This window comes from Sciurus carolinensis, chromosome 3, assembly GCF_902686445.1.
Source record: "Sciurus carolinensis chromosome 3, mSciCar1.2, whole genome shotgun sequence".
NCBI lineage: Eukaryota > Metazoa > Chordata > Mammalia > Rodentia > Sciuridae > Sciurus > Sciurus carolinensis.
Genome location: NC_062215.1, coordinates 157110707 through 157134418, shown reverse-complemented (window position 1 = coordinate 157134418; position 23712 = coordinate 157110707). Strand labels below are relative to the sequence as shown.

The 23712-nt window shown below is 36.1% G+C and overlaps 1 protein-coding gene across 1 annotated transcript in view; it reads right to left on the bottom strand.

The window, feature by feature from the left end:
- Positions 1-5904: 5904 nt before the first annotated feature.
- Cps1 (carbamoyl-phosphate synthase 1) overlaps positions 5905-23712 on the bottom strand; it is a 117482-nt gene continuing 99674 nt past the window's right edge. The window contains exons 32-38 of the mRNA XM_047544516.1: positions 22878-23048; positions 20635-20709; positions 17919-18017; positions 10007-10066; positions 9164-9276; positions 7715-7844; positions 5905-6991 (exon numbers count right to left, since the gene is read on the bottom strand). Coding sequence (XP_047400472.1) covers positions 6893-6991; positions 7715-7844; positions 9164-9276; positions 10007-10066; positions 17919-18017; positions 20635-20709; positions 22878-23048 — 747 coding nt within the window. The 3' untranslated portion in view covers positions 5905-6892. The remainder of the gene's footprint in view (positions 6992-7714; positions 7845-9163; positions 9277-10006; positions 10067-17918; positions 18018-20634; positions 20710-22877; positions 23049-23712) is intronic.

The window sequence follows — 23712 nt, the reverse complement described above, 5'->3', positions numbered from 1 at the left end:
TATGGATAAACTTTCAAAGATCCATGAATACATATTAATGTCATGAGCATGAAAATGTACACATCATGCATCAACTGACTAGAACAGTAACTAAGATGGAAGAAAACATATATTGACCTGTATAGTCTTGAAGAGAAAGTAGATTGAGATTTGGAACAATTAATGTTTATCAATGTTTCCTTTAAGGGCAAACTGCTCTAGCTTCTTGAATACATGAAGAACAAGGATAAGAATGGAGGCCCAGCCTAAGTTGTGGTTTAAGGTCCCTGTAGACAATAAAGAAGGTAAGAACCTGAAACTAAAGGAGGGGAGAGAAATGTAATCCTTCTGATCAAACACTTCTCACCACAATGACATTTTAGTATAAAGTGTGTGGTTCAATCATTTTGAACAGCAACTATAATTCAAGTTCTGCAAACACTACATTCAATAAGACAAACATGTCTCTGTCTTCCATGAACTTGTGTAAATACTAGAGTCTCATGATGTGCTCTCAGCAAAAGGTGTCAGTTTGAAAAGGGATGCTAAGATGATTTGGAATTATTTATAGTGACCACCTTCAAAGAGCAAAGAAATCTGTCATTGATTAAAACCAACCCATCACGTTAATATTAATATTATGAAGACAGTAACCAAGAACAGTAACCAGAACCTTTGTGTTTCATGTATTTCTGAGAATATCAATTTGAAAGCAACTTTCCAGAGTAAGCATAGTAAAACCCATTAGGATAAGCCAGGGACCACTTCAGGAGGAGGCAGTCCACAAGGTACCATATGTTTGCATTCACAAATTTCTGGAGCTCCCAGATCCACAGATTTCAACAGAACCCGACCCTAGAGTTAGCCAGGTACATGTGAAATGAACAGGACTTTGCACAGGACATAAGGCACGTACTGATTGATGTAGCACAAGATGATTGTTTGCTCTGGAGGCTTCCCCAATGTTGAGAAAGTCAATCAGTGTTGTGTATCTCATTCTGATCCAATGAATAAAATTTAAGCCTAATTTACATCAAATACTTACAACTCATGCTTTCAAAAATCTCTACAAATTCCCACTCACATTTTAACTGGAAAAACACTATTTTTCCCCTGCATCCTCTTGTATATTTTAACTAGGAGTAGAAAAGGAAGCATATCAAACATTGTACTTTATGTCCCCATAATTGGAAGCTATTTAAAAAAAGAATCCATATACAAATATTTTTGAATAGAAAGATTAATATTACAGTTCAATTAGATTATTCCATAGAGATTTCACTTGCAGTATACCATGAGGATATGTGTAAAGAGCTATGGAAAACACTTAGGATATTTCTGTTACATAAACGGTCCCAAAGTCCTGCCATATTTCAATGTTCCAGGTGCTTCATAGGCAGGTAGAAGAAAGATAGCTAAAGAAATTACTGAGTTCCCTTAACTTGCCAAAAAGAAAACATACTTATCTGAGCACTAGATACTAGAATGCATCCTTTATTAACAAAATAAAATAAAAATTCAAGCTATTTCTTTCCTTTGATAACATGTTTTAAGCTTGTCCTTTATCCCCTTTCTGCATTTTGAGGACATCGTATCTCAAGGTTTTCATTATTGCTGTCCAGCTTTGTGTGGGAAATTGTCTACATGGGACGCAAGCATCTTTGACTGTTTCGTGAGATGGTTGATGTTGCTGCTTTGATGAACAAAACTCCTCTCTGTGGTTTGTATGTTTCTTCTAGGAAATATCTTAAAGAAATAACTTGGTAGGCTGGTAGTTTCAGGAAAAATGGACCTTTACTGATGTCAGGAAAAATCCTTTTTTGTGTGAACAATTAATAATTTCCTTTATGGAATAACTTCTTTATAAAAATGGAATTGCTAAGACTCAAAAATCATCTTTTAGCAAAAAAAAGCAGGCACAAATGGTACTAATTTTGGCTTGCAGAGTTGGTTTTTTTTTTTTTTTTTCTCCATTCCTGCATTGATCCCAACAGCTGTAGGTACTTAAATTCTCTTTCAGGAGCCCTTGCACCCTACATTATGCACAAGAGAAGAAGTAGAGACAATTATTACCAATCTTTCACAGAGCCCGGGGAGCCACTCAGAGGGAGTGTAGACATCCTTCTCCTGCCGCATTCCCTCCATACTCACAGCCTCAACAGCGTCTTATAAAATAACACAGCAATAGTCAGAGGAAAAATAGAATTTTTATACATAAGAACAAAGGGGAAAGAAATGGTAAGAGAAAGAAAGGAGAGGAATAAAGTTGAGCTAGTCCTTTTCAAGCTAAGTGTGTCTCAAATGATATGTAATGAAAGGTCTTTGTGGGTTTGATTGGGTGTGTGTGAGCATTTATGGCACCTGTGCCCGCAGGGGGCCGCACCAGCAGCCAAATGGTAAGGCTGGTGTGTAATTACAGAGCACTTAACTGCATTCAGACAGGGTTTGTTTCTCTGATAATTTCCACTTTCATTGTTCAAGAGTCTGTGGACACTGTAGAAGCTGAGGTTCAAGTACCTGCAGCTGTTGAGATAAGTGAATGGTGTGGCCCTTTCAGAAGTTTCCAGTAGGAATGCTGCTGGAGAGGAAAGTTAGACAGAAGTAACACTTAAACTATTCTACTTACCTTTCCAAAGCTACAAAATCCTCAATCTATAAATGGATCGTTCTTCATTCCTGCTCTTCGTTCACAAGCTGGCGGAACTCCTGCTCCTACCCAGCAGTACCGTCCTCTTTGCAGGCTACTAAATGGATGGAATGGAAAAAGCTTCTTGGATTTACTACTCGGTTCTACAGACACAGTCGCTGTGTTGTCTGCACTTGTGATATATTATGTTTTTTTTAAAAAAAGAAAAAGTGTTAACCTGTTTATAGGAAAGAATAAATGTGTTCCAAAAAGAACACAGCCTTGGCCAGAACTGGAAACAAGCATGTTTCTTTGCACTTTCTTGCGTTTCCCACTTCCGATCAAAGGTCTTGAATGCATTATTTATTTGTATTTAAGCCTTTTTAAAATTTGGAACATCAGAAAACAGAAAGAAAACAAAAACAACAATTAACGTAATTCTGTTTTCACCATCATGAAGAGGGTGCATCTGGTCCTTGGTTTTCCAAAGATTCTTGGTTTCACCCACAAAACATAGGGTTCATTTAGAAACAAGGTTGCTGATTAATTTTTATTAGCTTCAGATTTTACTGTATTTTACAAATACTCTGTTCAAATCAACATAAAAATTAAGGACCTTCATTAATTCCCCACAATACAAAATTAAGCATGGCTTCAAATATTTGGAAGTTATTTCAAACTGAGTTACATGTCTAAATTTGTCCCTACCAGACTGTTTACTTTTGGGCCAAAATGCACTCTTTGTCTTCCTCTGTGAGTGTGAATACGTGTGTGAGCTTTGTGAGTGTGAATATGTGTGTGAGAGTGTGTGTGGTGTGTATCATGCTTACATATGACAGTGCTATGGTCTGAATATGATTGAAGTGTGTCTTCCCAAAGGAGCATGTGTTGGAGACTCGGTCCCCAGGATGGTAGCGGTGGGGAAACGGTGTGGGTCTGAAAGGGATATGTCTTAGTGGGGGTCCTTGGGTTAGTATGGGCGTGCCCTTGGAAAGGAGTAAGGTATTTCTTGTGGGACTTTGGTTAGTTCTCATGAATGTGAGTTGTTACAAAAGCCTAATCCTGACCTTGGGTCTCTCTGGCTTCCTATTTGATGATATGATCTCTTGTTTACACAAGCATTCCCACTGATACAATGAGGCCCCAAACAGTATGATTCTAACTTCAGGTCCTTAAACCCCCAGAACTGTGACTAAATAAGTCTCTTTTCTTTATAAAGTTCACCTGCCTTTCGTATTTTGTTATAGTAGCAAAACCTGTACTAGAAAGAGAGTGACAGAGAGAGAATATAAAGCAAATAAAATATTACAAATAGGTAGATCTAAAACCTAAAAAAAAATTTAAAATACTTTACTTCTGAAATTATTAAGTGCAATTTTTTTTTCCAAATAAAAAGGCTTAAAACTTCTATCTTGTTTAAATATGCACAACTCAGGGAGTCCAGCCTCAACTTCTATTTGTAGCCCTTTCTCTCCACATGTGGCTTGAGTTCCAATCACATCAAATTATTTGTTATTTCCTTAAATGAATGTCTTCATCCTTTGTCTTCAACACAGTTACACAGTGCAACACATGAAGTCCCCAAAACGCCTTTCTCTGATCTCATCAGGCAAGTGTTTTGTTTTTTTTGTTTGTTTGGTTTTTTTTGCTATGAGAATTGGTTTCTTTTTATGTCTATCTGATCAAAATATGAGTTACAAAAAAGACAATGTCATACAAAAAATGTATGACATTGAGGATGTTCTTAAATTCTGTATGTCTAAGTTTCCTTCATAATATAGAGATAACAGTACCTACTCATAGGGATATTTTGAGGATCAAATGGATTAATTCTTATAATGTACTTAGAAATGCCTGAGAAATTGCAGGTGCCACATTTCATTTATTATGGTAGTGGATGGTGGTGATGTTACTGATGATGAGTAACATACTAACAGAAAAGAACCAGAAAAACTGGAGTAGGAGGGATCATAGATATCCCACATAAAGCTCGTTAAGCATCTTCAGGCAAATGCATGAATGATCAGGGATTATACTTAAAAAATTATAAGGAAGAAGAAATTAATGTCTTATCCACAGAGGCAACAGGGAGCAGATGGAGAAAACAAATTTGAAACAATTTCAGGGAGATGTGTACAAAATAGTCACCAATTGACTTTGCGTGAGAGAAAATGAGTAAAAACTATCATGGCATCACTTCCTCAGGACTCACAAAGTCACAAAGCCTGGTAAGCCTGGGATACATATCGCTGTGCCCCTTGGCTCTGTCTCCTTCAGACAATGTGTGTCAGCCTCTGATTGGGTTCAGTCACTCTTCTCTGTGTCACACAAGACTTCTTATAAAATTTTATTATACAATGGTGACAATATTTAGTTAGCCTATGGGAGTAACAACACATCTGGAAGAATCCAGATCAAAGGTGGTATATAACGACATACCTATTTTATAAATTTTATACTGACACCAGAGGGATAAGGACCAGGTATGGTGGCACACGTCTGTAATCCCAGCTACTCCAGGGGCTGGAGCAGGAGGATTACAGGTTCAAGGCCAGCCTGGGCAACTTGGTGAGACCCTGTCTCAAAAACAAAAAATATATATATATTTAAGGACTGGGCATGAAGTTCAGTGCAGGTCCTGGCTTCAATTCCCAGTATTACATTTAAAAAAGAGTGAGAGATAAGGGAAAAAAGATGAAATATAATAGCCAAAGCTCCACTCTTTTCAACATTAATTTGCTCAAATCGTGTATCAGTTTGTATAGAAAAAAATAAGCAATGTAATTGTTTTAGTCAGCTTTTTCACTGCTGTGACTAAAAGAACCTGACTAGCACAATTGTAGAGGAAGAAGAGTTTATTTGAGGGCTCACGGTTTCAAGAGGTCTCAATCCATAGACAGCTGGTTCCATTCCTCAGGGCTCGAGGAGAGGCTGAACATCATGGCAGAAGAGTGTGGCAGGGGGAAAAGCTCATATTATCAGAAAGCAGAAGAGAGTCTCCACTCTCCAGATACCAAATATATACCCCCAAACCATGCCCCAATTCCAATCTCCTCCAGCCACACCCCACCACTTCAATTAATCCCATCAGGGATTAATTCACTGATTGGGTTAAGACTCTTACAACCCAATCATTTCTCCTCTGAAGCTTCCTGCATTGTCTCACATGTGAGCTTTTGGGGAACACCTCACATTCAAACCATAACAATGATCCCCGCCCTTAGTTCTGTGTTATCATCGAAATGAATTGATTATATATATCAGTGTAATTAAATAAAGAAATACAAGACTATAGCAGCAATGTTTCTAAAGAGCATTTTATTTAAAAGTTCACAATTACAGCACTTGTAATAACACAAAACATTTAAAAATGACAAAGTTTGCCCAGAAGGAAAACTTTTCTAGTTTTTAAAAGGAATGGTGTCCCTGTGTCCAAAGTGTGTGAAATACATAGTGCACTGAGGGACTCTGTAGATCAACAGAATCCATTATCCAAAAGAAATAAGCAAGAGTTCCAAGTTATTCCAGAAATGGAGGAGAGGGTGAATAACACAAATCTAAAGACTTCATTTTTCCCAGGTGAAACTCCAATTTAAAACAAACAAACAAACATTTAGCTATCTCAGTGTTTCCTACCATCAGGGAACATACTTCAAAGAGCAAAACAACAAACCAGTATCCTGTATAGAAATTCTTAACCTAAAGACCTCTGTCATATTTCCCAAATTCGGTCACATGAGAATGGAAAATGATATTAGTGAAATTGCCAGATAGGTGAGAATTATCATCAAAAAGAAGCAATATACAAACATCATGATGAAGTAGTTCATAAATTAAACCTATATTTTACATTACCAAATTTGTATAGTATTCTGCACTGTTGATGTGTCCTGAGTATTGCAGATACTATTTTAAAACAATGCCAGGAGTTTGTTTAAAGTACTGAGAGTTCAGAATGTAGAACAGCAACTTTTTTCCTATGTTGATTGTCATTAATCAGCACCATAAAATGTTAACTGCAAACAAACATATAGGTAAGCCTAGCCCAACAAAAACAGGTGTTATTAAATGGACAAAAATCTCATGAACAATGAGTTACTTAAAAAGGACTCTGATCAAGCTTTGACAATTTAATTGTGAAAGATATGAAATATTAAGGCATAACAAGGTAAACTGAAATAAAGTTTGGTATCAATATGCATCTCTGCGAAACAAAGTTGGGAATCAGTTCATTTTGACAAAACGTGGCTCAGGTTGATTGAAGAATGGGACTGGGCTTCTGCTTGCCTATGCTGCTTTGCCCGCGCTGTACTGCCTATAGTGGAAAAGACTCTTGGAGTCCACATTGCGAGATTTCTGCACAGCTTCAGCAAAAAGTTTGGTCACCTGCAAATAAATTGGTAAGAATCTTAGCAACCCACAAGAGATGAAAGTGAATGTTTAATGAATGAGAAGTGAAAAGTCACAAGTGTCTGCTCCCAGTTTTCAAAGGGATATGGGATGAAAGGAATAAAAATTTTTATTTCATGGAGATTTTTCCCCATGTCTCAGATATCACCATGAATAAGCTTATTTCTCCCCCCATAGGGATTAATATTGATTTTGTGATTTTGTGTATGTGCATGTTTATAGATATATCAGACAGAAGGTTAATGGGTCTCAAGTCTATGAGTCTACCTATGATAAGTTGGTGGGTCATGTCCACCAATGGACCTCATGCAACCATATTCTGTGAATTGGACAAGCACTTGTGCTTCATCTGCACCTTCAATTATTTATCTGTTGCTTACATGTGGTTGCTTTCATTGACAAACAGTGGAAAAAAGTTTCAACCTTTATTCCATATCCTGTTATTTTATTCAAAGGGTACTTGTATCAGTAATGAAAGAGCCATGGTTATTCCAGACTTTTGGTGATCTCAGTTGCTTGATCACCAACTGACCATGACCTACCACATTACCATCATTATTTTAGATTCTATTAAAAATTACTTTCTATTCTGAATATTGCAAGGAAAAGGAAAGAGATGTGCATATACTGATTCACAATCTTAGTGGAGGACCAAAAATAAAACCTACATGCAGCCTATACCCAAAGGAGGGAACATACCTGAAAATTAGTGAGGAGAGCAATTCCACTGTCAACAGCTGTCCTCCGAATCACATAATTGTCATGGACAAACTTAGTGTTGTTGTTGGGGAGGTTAATCACTAGGTCAATGCTGCCATCTTTAATCAGTCTGGAAGAATAAACAAAATACATTCAAACTTGCGATGTATATTATATAATTTGTTTTTAAAATACTAACATTAATGGTTCTCTTAGTCATTTAAGTCAATGTCATATTGAGTTGACTGCCACCTGCCCTCCTCTATTCCTAAGTAAATGTTCATACTCATTTGGGGAATATAACTCTTTTATTGTGATTTTGAAAGAATTCATGTGAAAATTTATTTAATGGAATGTAAAATGTTTCTATTTAAAATGCTATCTAAGCATAATAAGAATTGAGAATTTGATATCTACTTTGTTTTTAATAAAGAGGTGATCCCGGCAGCAGCGAAGGCCCTCCCACCCACAATCCCGCCTCACATTACATTGACTTCACTGCCTACTTCCCAGGGTCTCTCAGCAGATGGTGCGAAGATAGTGCGAAAATGTAGGTCACTTGATTTTGAATTAAACTATTACATATTTTGTTCCTGGGCTGCTACATACACTAGTAGACAGTTAAATATCAAAAGCATAAAGTAGTACTGATTATTGTCTTACAGAGTTCTAAGGAGAGGAATTATACCATCTTGGGAAACCTGCTAAGGTCTGTACACGATGCCATTTTTTATTAATTTGATAATAATTTATAGGTTGGCTTTCTAAAAACTTGGACAAACAGTAGAATGTATAAAATTTGGTATAATGTAGCCAGTGAGTAGGTTGTAACATCCTGGAACAACTAAGAATGATCTGCCATGCGCTTCTATCACACAGTTTAGTATTGACCTGCTGGTATTCCTGAAGGCTCACACAGTGTGCTGAAATAATGTCTTACGAAATCTAATTGCGATGTGGCAGAAGGCGTAATGACAATGTGATCAGGCAATGACCACTTTAGAAATTTGATGGATGGCATTACCACAATGCTCACTACAGTCTTATGTATGCAGCAAGTGCTCAATAAATTGATCCATTGATGCACATCAGTGAAATGTAGACAATCAATCTTATTCTTGATATACATGAGTTTGACATGAAATAAAGTACTGCATGACATTCAATCTTGCTTTCACTTGCGTCTGTCAATAAAATGATCCTTATCAAGAAGTATTTGAAAGATGTTTCACAATACCATGGACACAATAGGCAAAGTGTGCTCTACGGTATTTGAAAATTTTATAAGTGAAACTTTACTAGCATCCAAGAATGTATTCATTTTTTAAACGGGTTGATTAAGAGGACTTTTCAAAGTCCTGCGATTGTAAAGTAAAACATTCATATCCTATTCATTCCCACAATTATTCCTCTATGTGACCAGCTCAGAAAACATCAGTTAGTTCTTACTTTCTTATAGAAGACAGGCTGGGATTCTGTCCTTCCTGAGATGGCCATGCTACTGGGGTGGCAGGGACATTGTTGGCATTCAGCCAGTCTGATGTGGCTTCGGTGGCAAAGAGCTGCATTTAAAATGAGAAATCAGTTACTGTATCATGGGTAAGGTTTTTGTAGATGAAGGAAGCCTACAAGGAAATACGTATCATTTAAAACATAAACAAGAAATTGATAAGCATGAGAAGTAATAAGTTGTCATCGATAGAGACTGGGACTCAAAATCTAGAGGCATGGACACTTTAAATACTTTTAAAATAGTTGCACTAAAAAAAAATATTTAAAAACCTCAACTGTAACTGTTTTATAGAAGAGAAAAATATAGAATTATTCATGGCTTAGAACTTATTTTTATCAGGTCAACAAAGCCCCATGGTCACAGACCCACCCTGAGCCATGAGAATAATTTTGCTTTACTGAACCAGGCTTTGTGTGCAGGTATTCACTGCAAAGAGGTTTTGCCTGTAACTGTAACAGCTGGAAACTATGACCTCAGATGGAAACAGGAAAATAAAAAAGAAAACGATGTGGAAATACCTTGGAACTTTGTCCCAATTAGGCTTCAGCTAAACTTGCTAAACTCGCTGACAACTGCTATTTTGTGGTAATTTTGTTAAAAGTAGTCTTTCTAATCTTTTCATTCTATTGACGTTTCAAAACTACCAAATGAGTTAAAACTTTCAGATTGAAATGAAAGATTTTAAGTGATTTATTTCCCTGTTGCTACAGTGTTTGGTTTTGTGGGCAGATTTCAATGCTAACAAAAAAATACTTGAAAAGAATAATAATATAGCATACCTTGAAGCCTTCATTGTGTAACTGCTCAGCCACACCGAGGAATCTTGGACGGAATGATTGCTGAAATGGAATTTAACAAGATTCACTCTCTGGATGTACATGCTCTTTATTTTTATTTATTTATTTTTTTTGTACATGCTCTTTATTTAGACATATTCAATATGGCAGTCCCTCACACTGTCAGAAAAGACAAAGCCACATGTTGCTGGGTACTTTACATTAAAGATGACAGGTATTTTTCCCTTTTATTCCCCTATACTGAGTGTAAGTTCTTTATTTATTTTCCAACAGATGAAATTTCAGCCTCAGTGATTTGTTCTCTGCTATCACAGTGTCTTCCTATTGAATCTATTTATTCCCTGACTGTAGGTTTAGAGCTCCCCCAGTTCTAACGGATCCCTTCCCAGGTATAGAGCAATGTAAAAGACACCTGGGTTAGAATATGAACACCAAGTTTTCCTTTTGAGCTGTTCTGCCTGTCCAACCTGCTCTAATTGCTGAGTTCTAATTTCATACTGCTTTCAGAAACTCAGCCACTGTCCTGGTAGCTCAGGTACAGGTCCTGGCAATAACTAATCATTTGGAACTCAATTTTGCATTTACTCTGAGGCAATAAAAGTTTATGATTAAAGAATGAGCTCTATATCACAAAAAAAAAAAAAAAAAAAAAATGAGCTCTGGAGCCACTAAGCTGCATCTCAAATTCTGGCTTTACCATTTACAAGTAGCATGTGCTTAGAAAAGTTAATATCTTCGAGCATTCATTTCTAAAGCAGTGATGACAGTAATATTTCTACTTCTTGTAGCACCACAACTTACTAACAAAATAAGTCCCAAGGTTGCAATTCTGCTAATATTTCAACAAGACTGACACAGGTTGAAAATCATAATCTAGAGATTGTATATTCTTTATATTTTTTCATAATATTTTTAATTCCCTAATCATTCACCTCTTACTTTTCTCAAAAGAACAGACCTAAAAACATAACAATTATTTCAAAGGTACCACAAGTGGTATATTTGTTGCTCCATTTAAGATTTTATAAGTGCCCCAAATCTGGCACGATTGAACAAAATGGGTTAACTTGCATGACCTTGAGCAGCTTCACTTCTCAATCTCTTAAACGAAAATAGCAATAGTACCTTATCATAGGATCAATGTGATTATCAATTATAAACAGTACATAAACACAAATACTACAACTTAGCACAGTGACTGTGCTATAATAATAGTTCTCAATAAATATTTTTCATTATTATTATTATTAGTATTATTAATATTATTATTGAAATCATTCTATTTATATTAGACTTCTTCATCTACCTCCTAGTTTCCAAACCTGGGATCCTAAAGCAGCTGCTACACTAGTATGATAGTTACACTATTACCCAAACCAGCTTTCTCACCACATATAAGTATTTCACTTCCACACAGATTTCCCTAGTGTTCCACCTCACTGTTCAAATATTTCCTAGTAGTCCCATTGCTATGTTCTTCCCAGGACCCCAGCTAGATCTGTCTAGCTTCCAGGTCCTACCTTCCCTGGACTTCTGCCCACTGTCATCAGGGGATCCCCACTTCTGAATATACCACCTGTGTCCAAGAGCTAATCTTTGCAAGACAGTAGTCAGGATGAAAGAAAACAAAGCTAAGTGACCTCTCTAAAGACCAGTCCTTGACCTTGGACCCATTAACCTGGATGTCTGAACAACTGAGCAACAGTATTTAAAATCACATATATTTAAAAGCATATCCATTCTTCCAAAATGGGACCATTTTGCTGGTTTCCCTTGAAAAAGGTTTTAAACAGATGATGTAATTTGGTTACTTAAGTAAATGTCTTAAAATGTACTTAGAGGGGCTGGTGAGATAGCTCAGTTGGTAGAGTGCTTACTGTGCAAGCATAAGGCTATGGGTTCAATCCCTGCCACCACAAAAAAAGAAAAATAATACTTATTTAGAAATCATATTATAAATGGTTGAAAAAAATCATGGATACAATCTTATTTTGGAGACAGAAGCTAGGAATTGTGATAAAACCTATCAAGATCCTTGTACAATTTTGATAATGTTCAGTCTATAAATATAAAAATGTTCATATTTCCATGCAGAGGTTCTCTGAGATCAGATTTAGATCCTAGGGAAAGGCCCCAAAGACTATGATCAAATAAAAAATTGTTTCAGATTCTGACCCTCTCAGTCCCAGAACTGCAGTTTTATGAAAGAAAACTGTTGGCAAATAGAAAAGATAAATGCAACAGGACGGATCTCAGCTAAGGCAGGTTCAGGGGTTATTCATTACAGTCTTCCAGAACCTGAATGGAAACCATGCCCAGGACAATAGCTTTCCATGTCCACTCAGAACCAAGCAGGAATAAATGAACTTAAATACAGAATCTCATGACTAAACACTTAAAAAAATAGAATAAAAATAGATAAGTAAAAATTAGAGAGTAACTCTTTGTGACATTAGGACTATTTAATAAGGTATATGATAGTCTCATAAAAAATGTCAGGCAGAACAAAACAATCATATGCTCAAGTTTGATCCTTCTGGTAAAGGAAGGAGCTGAACTAGATGGCATATTAAGTTTTCTTCGCGGTCTGAAGTATTCAAAATAAACCTCTGAATTTTGTTGAACCCCTAATATGGAACATTATATTGTGACCCTCTACTAAACACAGAACAGATGGAAGTATGCACCAAATCAGATTGTCAGATAAAACATAAAAGTGTTCAGCAAACTTACTGACTTATTGACTACATGATACATTAATTGTGAACTTAACTATTAATCTCCTAGACTTCCTTAGTAAAAAGTCACTGAAAATCTGGTGAGAATAATAGTAAATGAAGACTTTATTTATTTATTTATTTATTTATTTATTTATTTATTTGCAGCACGAGGAATTAACTCAGGGATAATCTACCACTGAACTCCCTCCCCAGTCCATTTTTATTTGTTTTTAATCTTAAGACAGGGCCTCACTAAATTGCTGAGGCCAGCCTTAAACTTTCCATCCTACTGCCTCATCTTTTGGAGTTACTCAGATTATAGGTATGTGCCATCATGCTCTGAAAGTGATAACTTTTAATTAGGTTTCTAAAATGCTATTTCACCAATAAAGTGGTTCTCAAAGCACACTTTGGGAACAGCAGCAAGCATTACCTAGAACTTATTAAAACATGAAAATTTAGGCTCCACCCAGATTTATTGAATCAGGAACTTGAGGAGTATACCCCAACAATCTGTAGTTTCACAAACCCTCCTGGCAAGTCTGGTACACATTAATGTTTAGAAATGGGGAAAAAAAGGAGGCTGGGTGGATGAGCCTTCATTCATTTTGCAATTTAAGGTCAAGATGCATTAACCTTGGGCAAAGTCACAATGAAAAATGTTGAGGGAGGAGTACTAGAATGCAATTTTTTTCTTTGCCATTTTAAAGTAAAATAAGTCAGCAAGTCCTCTAAGATCTGCAGACACAAGGCAGAACCTCATTATGGAGCTGTTTCAGTGCTGTCCCCCAAGTGGAAAAGATAAATATCCAACATGACAGTATTGGCAGTTCCCAGCCAGGGAACCACTCTGCCTTCTGGTCTGGGGTGTTGGCTTCCATAGACACATTATAAACTTCTATCAAACATGTATTGAACACTTGTGACACATAAAACAGCCTCTCTACAAAAAGAAATTACAGCTGTCAGCTTGCATCTGAGTAGCCTCAGATTTAAAAGCTGATTGAAAATACCTGTGTAAGAAACCATTTGTTACTAAAGGTGAAAAGTACAAGCTGATTTATTTTCTTGGAAATGTTTATAAGGAGGAATCCCTTTAAAAGTGAAATACATACATATTTCCTCCAATGATCATTTTTCCATTAACCCACCTGCTAGCTGGAGAAAAGAAAGCCAAGTTCATACTAAGTAATGCCTGTAGATTCTACAGGGACATCGGGACTGACAACTCTATGGTTGTTCCTAATGATGCTGTATTGAAGATAAAAGGTTATTCATGTCACTTAGAGTTGTCTTTTCAAATAAAATGCTTGCTTTGTGTTTCTGAGCAATGCTGAAGCACAGATGTCAGGTTGGTGCTTGCCATTTCACAAGCATCAGTGAATAGCCCAATCAGAGGGGGAAAAGCGAGTGCTCTTGATCTACTCCAGAGTGAATCATTTATTGTTAAAGGGTGTTCCAGAAAACCTCAAAACAAGGCAGATTGCCTACTCATAGCAACTAAAAATAAATTCTGATGGGATGAACAGTGGCTGGAGCTACTGCAGGAAAATCAAGCATGATTTTGTTGCCACATAAACCTACATTAAACCTTTCTTACATTCGAAATGCCTTGGAATATGGGAAGTCCCTTGGTAGAGAGACACAGTTTGAAACACAGTGAAGTTGATGAGGATCCCTTGTCAATATGTGAATCCTGACTTTTTCTACTAAATCCTAGTTATGTAAGATGGATATGATGATACTACAACTATTTCATACTTCCCAGGTAATTTGGCCCATGGGATTTAGCTTTGGAAGGACAGAAACAAAGAGTTTGTAAAGTAGTAGGGTAGAAAAGAGATGAGAAATTAAAATTTAGGAGGGTTGCCACAGAACACACACACACACTCACATACTCCACAAGCACACCCAATATACTTATTAAATATTGAGAAGCAGTTGAAACCTGCTAGTAATAAAAGTCTATTTAAAATGTGTATGGAGCTTGAACATTAAGAAAATATATTTCCTGACTCAGAGACACTTTTTCTTCTACCTCATATTTATCTGTTCCTCCAACTATCTCTTGAAACCTGCTGTAAAATTAATAAGTCAAGGTATCTTCACTAAATTCTTCTACTCATACGGGGAATTTGTCAGAGTGGAAAGAAGAAGACAAAGGAAGCCCTTTATTTCAAATGGGATAAATACTGACCGTCTTCCCCATTAATACATTAAGGAGTAAATTAGCAAATTAACTGCAACAAAGTTGGGTACCAATGTTCTTCTGTGAGTGAAGTTCACAGAGCTTCATATTAAATAAATGATTCCCTTAAGAAATCAAAATGTAATAATGGACTTGTTCTCTCAGAACTTTATTACCTAATTCATCTTCAACCAGATACTTTCCAATGTATTTACTAGACCCAAGTCCCAATAATAAATTAGTAGTATTTTATGCCCTTTTGAGTTTTAAATATTTCATTTCAGTTTTGACTTTATATGTTTGAAAAAGTTTATATGAATTATTTGACCAAGTAAGACCATGCTCAATAAAATGTTTTCTAAAAGGTACAGTGTATCCTGAATTATGAAACTTGGATTACTTTATCTGTAGCTGCTATGAAGGTTGGATAAAAAAATGAGATTAGATTTAGTCCCTTTCTAGTTACGATGATGTCTGGTGAGTTTTATGGCTATTAACTCTCTAGTTAGAATATTCTGTCCTGTTTTTCAATTTATCAGATTAAGCACTTTTAAAAATCATTATGAATGAAAATCCTCCATCTAGTAATGAAGAGACTACACATTAAGTGTTGAGGACAGCAAGTTTTCCCTGCCTTCCATATAAAATACGTTTTAAAATGATTCTTGTCTACTTCTAGAGATTTACAGTCCTGCCAATTTTTCCACAGTTTTAAATATTTCATTAAGTATAATTTTATCAAATATTTCCTTTAAATTTGTTTTTGACTTAATACTCAAGAACATATTTTTAAATCCCAAATATTTTGTATTTATACAAAGACAGAAAGTCCTTTACCACATTCATGTAACTGCTAGAACATTGATACCCTTTAAAATTAATATCCTTTAAAAAGAATACATTGAAAGATAGAATTCCAATGGACAGAATCATATTGCTTTAAGAAAACATTTTTTCTCTTAAAAAAAAAAAACTCTCTTTCTTCCTACAAAGCAGAATTCTGTTCACTGATGCCAAAATCACACAAATACTTCATAGGGATTAAATTAATTTTGGCTTCACATTTCCCTGCAGCGCTGGAACCAAACAAGGCACAATTTTATACATCACTGCCTTCTTAAACTGGTATTTTAAAATGTTAGCACTATTATGATTAGTCTGAAGATCAGGGCTAAGGGCATGGTCTCCTCTGAATGCCCCCAGGTCTCACATTAAACTTTAAGCCATAACTGGAAGTTGGGCAAATATTCTCATACTTGAGACTTAATAATACTTAATATGCGTTTATAACGTGATGAGTCGCTCAGATGATGTGATTTGTCTCTGAACTGCCATTAAGGTTCACAATTGCGAGTCATCTTGTTAGCCTCTGCTCTAACTATCCACCATCGCCCTTCTGCCACCTTTATGAACAAAATCTCAAGTTACTCTTTGCAGAAACTTCTCCAAAACCACTACTCGTCCAGTCTCCAGAGTCTAATTTGCTAATATTAAGACACCCTAATGAGACAGCATTTATAATAATCACCTACTGACTTAAGAATACCTGTTACTGTTCTAATTATATTTTTATTGATTTTTTTATGTAACCACACAGGGCTTATGCTTATTAAAAGCATAGCAGGAGTGTTATATAAGGCCATTCGTCGTTTTTATAGGACCCAAGAATTACTAATCTCAAATAAAAGTGAATGACCAGTTGAGAACCATCTAGTATTTTTTTTTCAGGAAATTTATAAACAATGTCTTGTATACTTTTCCAATAAACATTCTGAGGGATAATAGACATTTTCTGTGTACCATTTTATACTAAGATTTACATTTGACTTGCAATAATAAACCAGCAATGCCCTTTTCATTTATAAATATTTCTTCCTGCTTTGACCTAGAAAGTTTACCAAATACTAACATTTTAAGAACTTCACAATCGACTATAGAGTATTTCTTAAGTCACAGCCCTGCAAGAATGTTCAACCTGGAAAGTTAGACTGAGAACATTTCTCAAATAATTTCCATTTCTTCAAATTTGAATCTTTGGCATTTAGTGGAGATTGAAATACGAAGGACTGGAAATATGAAGGACTAAATAGAAGAAAGGAAGGGATGAAGGGGGAAAGGAAGAAGACAAAGGGAGAAAGAAAGAGAAGTCAAACAAGGACAAATGTAACCAGGTGTGGTGGCACCTGTAATCCCCAGTGTGGCACCTGTAATCCCCAGTGACTCCGGAGGCTGAGGCAGGAAGATCTAGAGTTCAAAGCCAGCCTCAGCAAAAATGAGGCACTGAACAACTCAGTGAAATCCCATCTCTAAATAAAATACAAACAGGGCTGGGGATGTGGCTCAGTGGTCAAGTGCCCCTGAGTTAAATCCCCAGTACACCCCCCCCCAAAAAAAAGAAAGAAAGAAAAAAAGAAAAAAGGACAGACGTGACTTCAATTTGAGAAATGTTGGGTTTGAAACATCCAAAAGAGGTATACAGCAGATTGTTAGAAACATAGGATGGTTGAGGAGAAAGATTTAAAGGTGTTATTAATAACTAGAGAGTAGATAACTACAGACACAAATGAGATGGAAGGGAGCTGGTCAAGAGAAGATAGGAGAGAGGGGGAAATGGTGTGCAACTTTATTGAAAGCTTATGTTGAGGGGCTAAGAAGGCAAAGGCAGAGCTATGAGAAAAATACACAGAAAATGCCTTACCAAGGAGTGAGAGAGATTATGGTTTTTTTAAGGCACACTGAGTCCCTTTTAGAACAAATACTCCTTCACTACAGACATTTCCTTTCTTTTTATCTTATTACTTTATTTTTGAATTGGCTGCTGTAACAGGAGAAGGCAAAAATCAGGGAACAAATAGAAAATGTCCATTTTTTCTAGAAGTTGGTATTTTCTTTAGTGGGATGTGAAACAAGTGTCCCCCCTTCTATACCACAATTGACCCAGCCACTCTGTACCACCCTGGGAATGTGCACAGCCACATATCCTTACCTGGATTCCAATCAGGATGCCTTTCTGAGGTATCTTAAACCCTGTGGAAAGCATTGCCTTCAGGAAGGCTGTGTGAATACCTTCACCAAAGCAAGCCACCTGTTTAGGAGTAAAGGAAAAAATAAAACAGGAAGCAGTCAACTTCACTTACCAAAACAAAGCAAAACAAACAAACAAAAAGTACAAATGGAAAGCAATTTACTCATAGACTTCTTTCCTAGATTTTATCGATGTTGCCCAAAGACCAGGCAATCTGAATCCAGGGATTAAAAGGTTGGCCAAGGCAGATGTATCTTATGTTTTTAATTAAGCATAATGAATGGATAAGCAATTCTTTCTCTATTCAACAACACTCAGTGGAGCAACATACTGGATTCTACTGTGAGTTATTTGGATACAAATCATAGCTTCTGGTCTACAATGTGGTGAGTTTCCAAATGTTAATATGACTTAATGTTTAAATAACAGTATATGTCACGTATACTATGCAGCAGTGCATGAATTCACAGGTCAGTAGTAGAAACGACTGATCAATTGGTTAGGAGTCATTTCACATAGCTTATGGAAAAGCCTTCTGGGAAATTCAACAGCATCAAGAAAATCTCAGAGGAGTTTGTTCTTTTTTTATCATTTTCGTAAAATGAACCAAAATATCCTGCAACTCATCCTGAATGCCACAGCCATATGTTTAAAGAAACAAGAAAGATTCCAAACTAATACACATTAGGATGTACAGAGGTTTCATGGAGGGTAACTGTGCTACAATCTAGCCACAAGTCAAATAGCCACCATAACTAGAGGACAAGTGGTATATTTCAACATGATGGGAGTCATTTCTGCCATGCACATCATCATTTGGCTCAGGTACAGAACCACCATTATAGTAAATAACACCGATGTCTGAATTCATTCTTTAAGCAAATGACTCCCTTACTGGGCAAGGAGAGTGCTCATGACTATAACCTTCACTGACCACAAGTGCATGCTGCTTTTCACTCCACAGTGAATATTTTAATCAGTCACGTACTGACCCCAAATATCTTAAATAACATCACCCTAAGTTAACAGATCAAAAATTTTATTGAAGTGAATTGTGGAATCCAATCATGAAGTGCAGACACAACGACACAGACGTGGTTTCAGCGATTTTCTGTGAAACTGTAAAGCAGTAAATACTCCAGTAAAAATTAAGACTTGCATCTCCATTTTACCACTAGGAAAATAAAATGTCCTTTCATTAGTCCAGGAACTGGAATCTTATGTGATCCTGGAACAAGTCATTTAGACAAGGAAAAATTTCTCTGAAGCATAATCAAAATTTCAAAACGAGAATTATTATTCTGATTTCAATTATAAAACAGACCTTGAAACATGACACTTGAAGACACTTGGAAATAGGATGCCTTCTAATAACAGGAATTTTCTCTTTTCATACTTAAAAAAAAAAAAAAAAAGGCACAACCAAGAGCGGAGCTCAATTTCTCATTCCTATTTCAACAATTCCAAAAATATATGTAGGGGGACAGTAAGGACAAAGGCACTGAAACCAAATTTGCCACACTGGAGAAATCTGCACAAAAGAAAACAGACATCCCCCAGGCTAACCCTGGACCAGTGGAAAACAGCCCTACTACTACTGACCATGGGATTGAGATGAACCTGAAGAGAGTCTCCTTAACCTGACCAAAAACAGAATGTAGTACCCTCGTCTAAAGTTAGGTTTTCTTGCCTGTTATATTAAAAGAAGTAGCAAAGGAGCCAAGAGTCTCCTAAGAGTCCATATAAAAACAGGATAGTAGTTTATTCCTTACTGCCTGCCTTCTTGTCTCACTTGGCTTCTCCTCACAGATCTTGCTTGTAACCAGGCAACCATATAAAACATCACGTATTTGTTGCAATTAAATATTCTCCTCTTTCAGGTTTCCCTTAATACCAAGAGAAACAATGACGCCTCGCAGTCTGATGTTGCCACTCCAGTGTGCACTGATGAGAATCTGAAGGTTGTATCTAGTATGTCTGTCAAGGGCTAGGTGATTCATAAAATGTCCTGACACTGACATGTAGAGAACTTTCCAGAATCTGACAGCTCACTATAAGAAAACACATTTCACATTCTCAAAGAAACCTTCAGTTGACTCAGTCCCAACAAAAGGGAAGAGGGACATCCAGTGGCCAGTCCCAATATAGTTTATAAAAAATCCCCAAGTGGTGAGAATCACTTTAAAAGTGGTCCTGGGATTTCGCATATATTCGCAGATTTCCACACTATGTAGGTTTATGATCTCTTTAATTCTACATTTAATTCTACATCTTTAATTCAACATTCTACAAGTTGTAGAATTCTGTAAAAACAGAATGATCTAATTTCATGATAAAGTGGGGGACAAAGTGCTGTTACCGAGAGAACTAAGAACCTTAAAATAAAAGGAAACACACGGGGTTCATTTACTTAGATGTCTAGAGAAATATTTGAAACTTTGTAATGTGGAAATGAATTAAGACCACATATATTATTTTCCCACGTTCAAATATAAGTGAGAATTTAGACAGTTACAAAAGAAATGATTTTTCCTTAATTCAAAATTCTTCAGCACTTGGAGACCCTCTGAAAGTTTCAAAGTTTGTGTTTCTCTCACTACTTACTGTATTCACATCAGAAAACCATAGATTTCAAAGTGGATTTGATGAAAGTACTCATGGATCATTAACTAGTTACCTCTCCAGTGGAAGCCATCTCACATCTCAGAATGGGGTCAGCATCCCTCAACCGGGGCCAGGAAAACATGGGAGCCTGTCAGACATAACAAGGAGGAAAAATATGTAAGGGAAAGGTACAAAAGGATAAGAAAGGCTAAATAGGTTTAGTGAATCATCTCTCACAGAATTCATTTAGGCTATGGAAGACATTAAAAAAAAAAACTCTTTGGTCCAAGAATCTGACTTGAAAAATAGCTTTAAAATTCTGTTCCAAGAATTTGTTGAGCTCTTGGCCAAAAACTTGGGTTAAATAATCACAAATTATTTCTGTAAATAGGTCCCCAGTGACCAGTCCAGACCAGTGTTTCTAATCTGGCCTACACATATTCTTATTGGAGTGATTTCAAACAACGTCTGCTGGGCATTGGTTTCCCCAAACACAGAGTTCAAACACATTTTCTTTTCCTTGATAGGCTTTTGGAACATTCTTCTTCTTTTTCTGATTATTTGAACTTGTAACAAACCACCTTGCCAGCACTGGCTGTCTGTAAGCTGACTTCTGAGACATTAAACTGTTGTTGACACCTCTTAAAAGCTTTGAAAATATTCTACTTGGAAACACTTTTTCCCAGAACTTTCATATGAACTGGAACATAGGAGTGGTTCCTTTCCATTTATTTCCTCAGGGCAATTCATTAAGAACCAAGTTTTTGTATCTTGCATATGTCCATTTATCTGGTCTAGACTACCCCTCCACTGATTCTGTTACCCTACAAAGTTATCATGGGAATTCTAGCTTGGGCTCACTTTTCTGGGTCATCTGAATCAAATTAGTACACATTCCTGCACTCCACCTTCCCCATTCCTCCTTCTGTTGATTTCCATCAACCTCACTAGGGCTATTGACTATTTGAAAAAAGTTCAAGATTCATATACAATGATAACTAGGAAAAAAAAAAACCTGAAGATACAAGTAAATTGGAAGATACAATGCATTTTTTTAAATTTATCCATAAATATTACTTTTAGTTAGAAATTATGCATGCATATTCATATATATGCATATCAATTTATAAGAAAAGTGTCATAAATTTCTATACTTACAAATAAATAAACAAAAAATTTTAAATTCATATGCATTATATACACTGAAATATATATTATAGCACCTACTACCTGTTTGTCTTAAACAAAAAAAGTATATATATATATATATATATATATATATATATATTTACACATACACACATACACATAATTTTTTAAATTGCTAAAAGCTTTACAAACTTATGTTTGTGTCATAGTCTCTAGGAATGAAATGCCACCCTTCTCACCACATGAAGAGACATTCCATCTCAATGCACTATAAAATCCAAAATATCCTAAATTGTCAACTTAAGTTTAATAAATATTCTGATTCATAGCTTCAAATTGAAGTTCCCACTATAAAAGTCAGAGGTCAGTCACTTAGCACCCATAGAAACAGGAACTTTTTGAAGACAATGGCATATAAATAATTCACACAATATAAATTAATTACATTGTGTGCTTCATCTAAGAAATTCAAATGTATTTATATATTTATATCTTTTTAGATAGATATTTATGTATCACACTGGTCCTCATGACTGTCCACCAAAGAAGTTCCAGGCCATAGTTATAAATATTCCATGCATAAACATACTGAAGTGGTTAGAGAAGTACTATGACTTTCATATTAAGGTACTATTAAAATATCATTTCAATCTCTTGCCCTCACAGCACCTCTATAAACAGCAACTTCTATCTCAGTTTTTCAAAAGGAAAAATTATGCCACTGAAGAAAATACAAAGTAAGAAAGGTGAAGTGGTAAGCACTTAACTCCTCAGGGTTACCACTTTTATAAGAGTCATGCATTCCTCAAGATTTGGCACAATTTAAAAGTGGTACAATTCAACCCTTATCCCAACAAAGTATGCCTAGGATTTCTGTTTACCAAGTAAACTGGTAAACATCATGTGTCAGCTGCATAGTTTATAATTCACTTGCTAGCTGGTTTTGACCTTATGCAGTTCTAGAGGCGCGGGGGAATTCTGCGAATGTACGACTGTTCACATAGAATTTCCTGTAGTAGAACTGCATTGCATCATTGAAAGGAAGTATAAATTCCGTCTACCACTTTAGTTAGAAGGTTCTTAAAGTCACTAAGTTTTTTATTTCAAATTGTTCCTTTTATTTCATGGGAACTCATAAAATGACTACTGAATTTTTGAATACGTTACCTTAATTGCAACATAGTCAGCAGGAATTATGGGATGCTCCAGGGTTGGAAGATGCTGCTCATCAATGTTCTCTCCAATCATTACCTTTGTGGCCACATCAATGAAGTCGACCCCAAGGGTCTTGGAAACAAAGGGGAAAGATCGAGAAGCTCTCAGGTTGCACTCAATCACCTGAAGAAAAAGAAAAATTCAATAGGAGAGAGATGATGATGACCAATAACAGCAGTATTTATACTCTCCCTGCCACTTGGTTTCCAGATGTTATTAACTGAAGCCCAACCCTTGTTTGGCTAAACCTGTCCCTTTTCTCCCCACTGCTTGGAGTTGTTCTCACTGTTATTCTTTATTGATATCTTTGGACTCTGACTTTATTTCATCGCATTTCCCCAGTTCAATCCCACACACTGCTGATAAATTCAGTTTAATACAGAGCTCATATAATTCCATGCCTCTACTGAAAGGCCATTTTTAGATTTCCACTGGCATCAAAGTCTAATCCATGAGAGCCTTCTATCCTCTTGCTTCAATATACCTCTCTGGTTTATCTTATACTACTTTCCAGCCCTAGTCCCACTTCAAAGTTTAATTCCCATTTTCACTTTTTTTTTTTTTTTTTTTGGGTGCTGGGGATCGAACTCAGGGCCTTATGCTTACAAGGCAAGCACTCTACCAACTGAGCTATCTCCCCAGCCCCTCCCATTTTCTTACCTTGAAAAGTGACCCCACTAAACTGAACCATTTACTATTTCCTAAAATATACTATTTTCTTACCTTTGTACATGAACTTCTATCTATTTATAATAGCCTCTCTATACCTTCTCTAACTTGTCAAAAT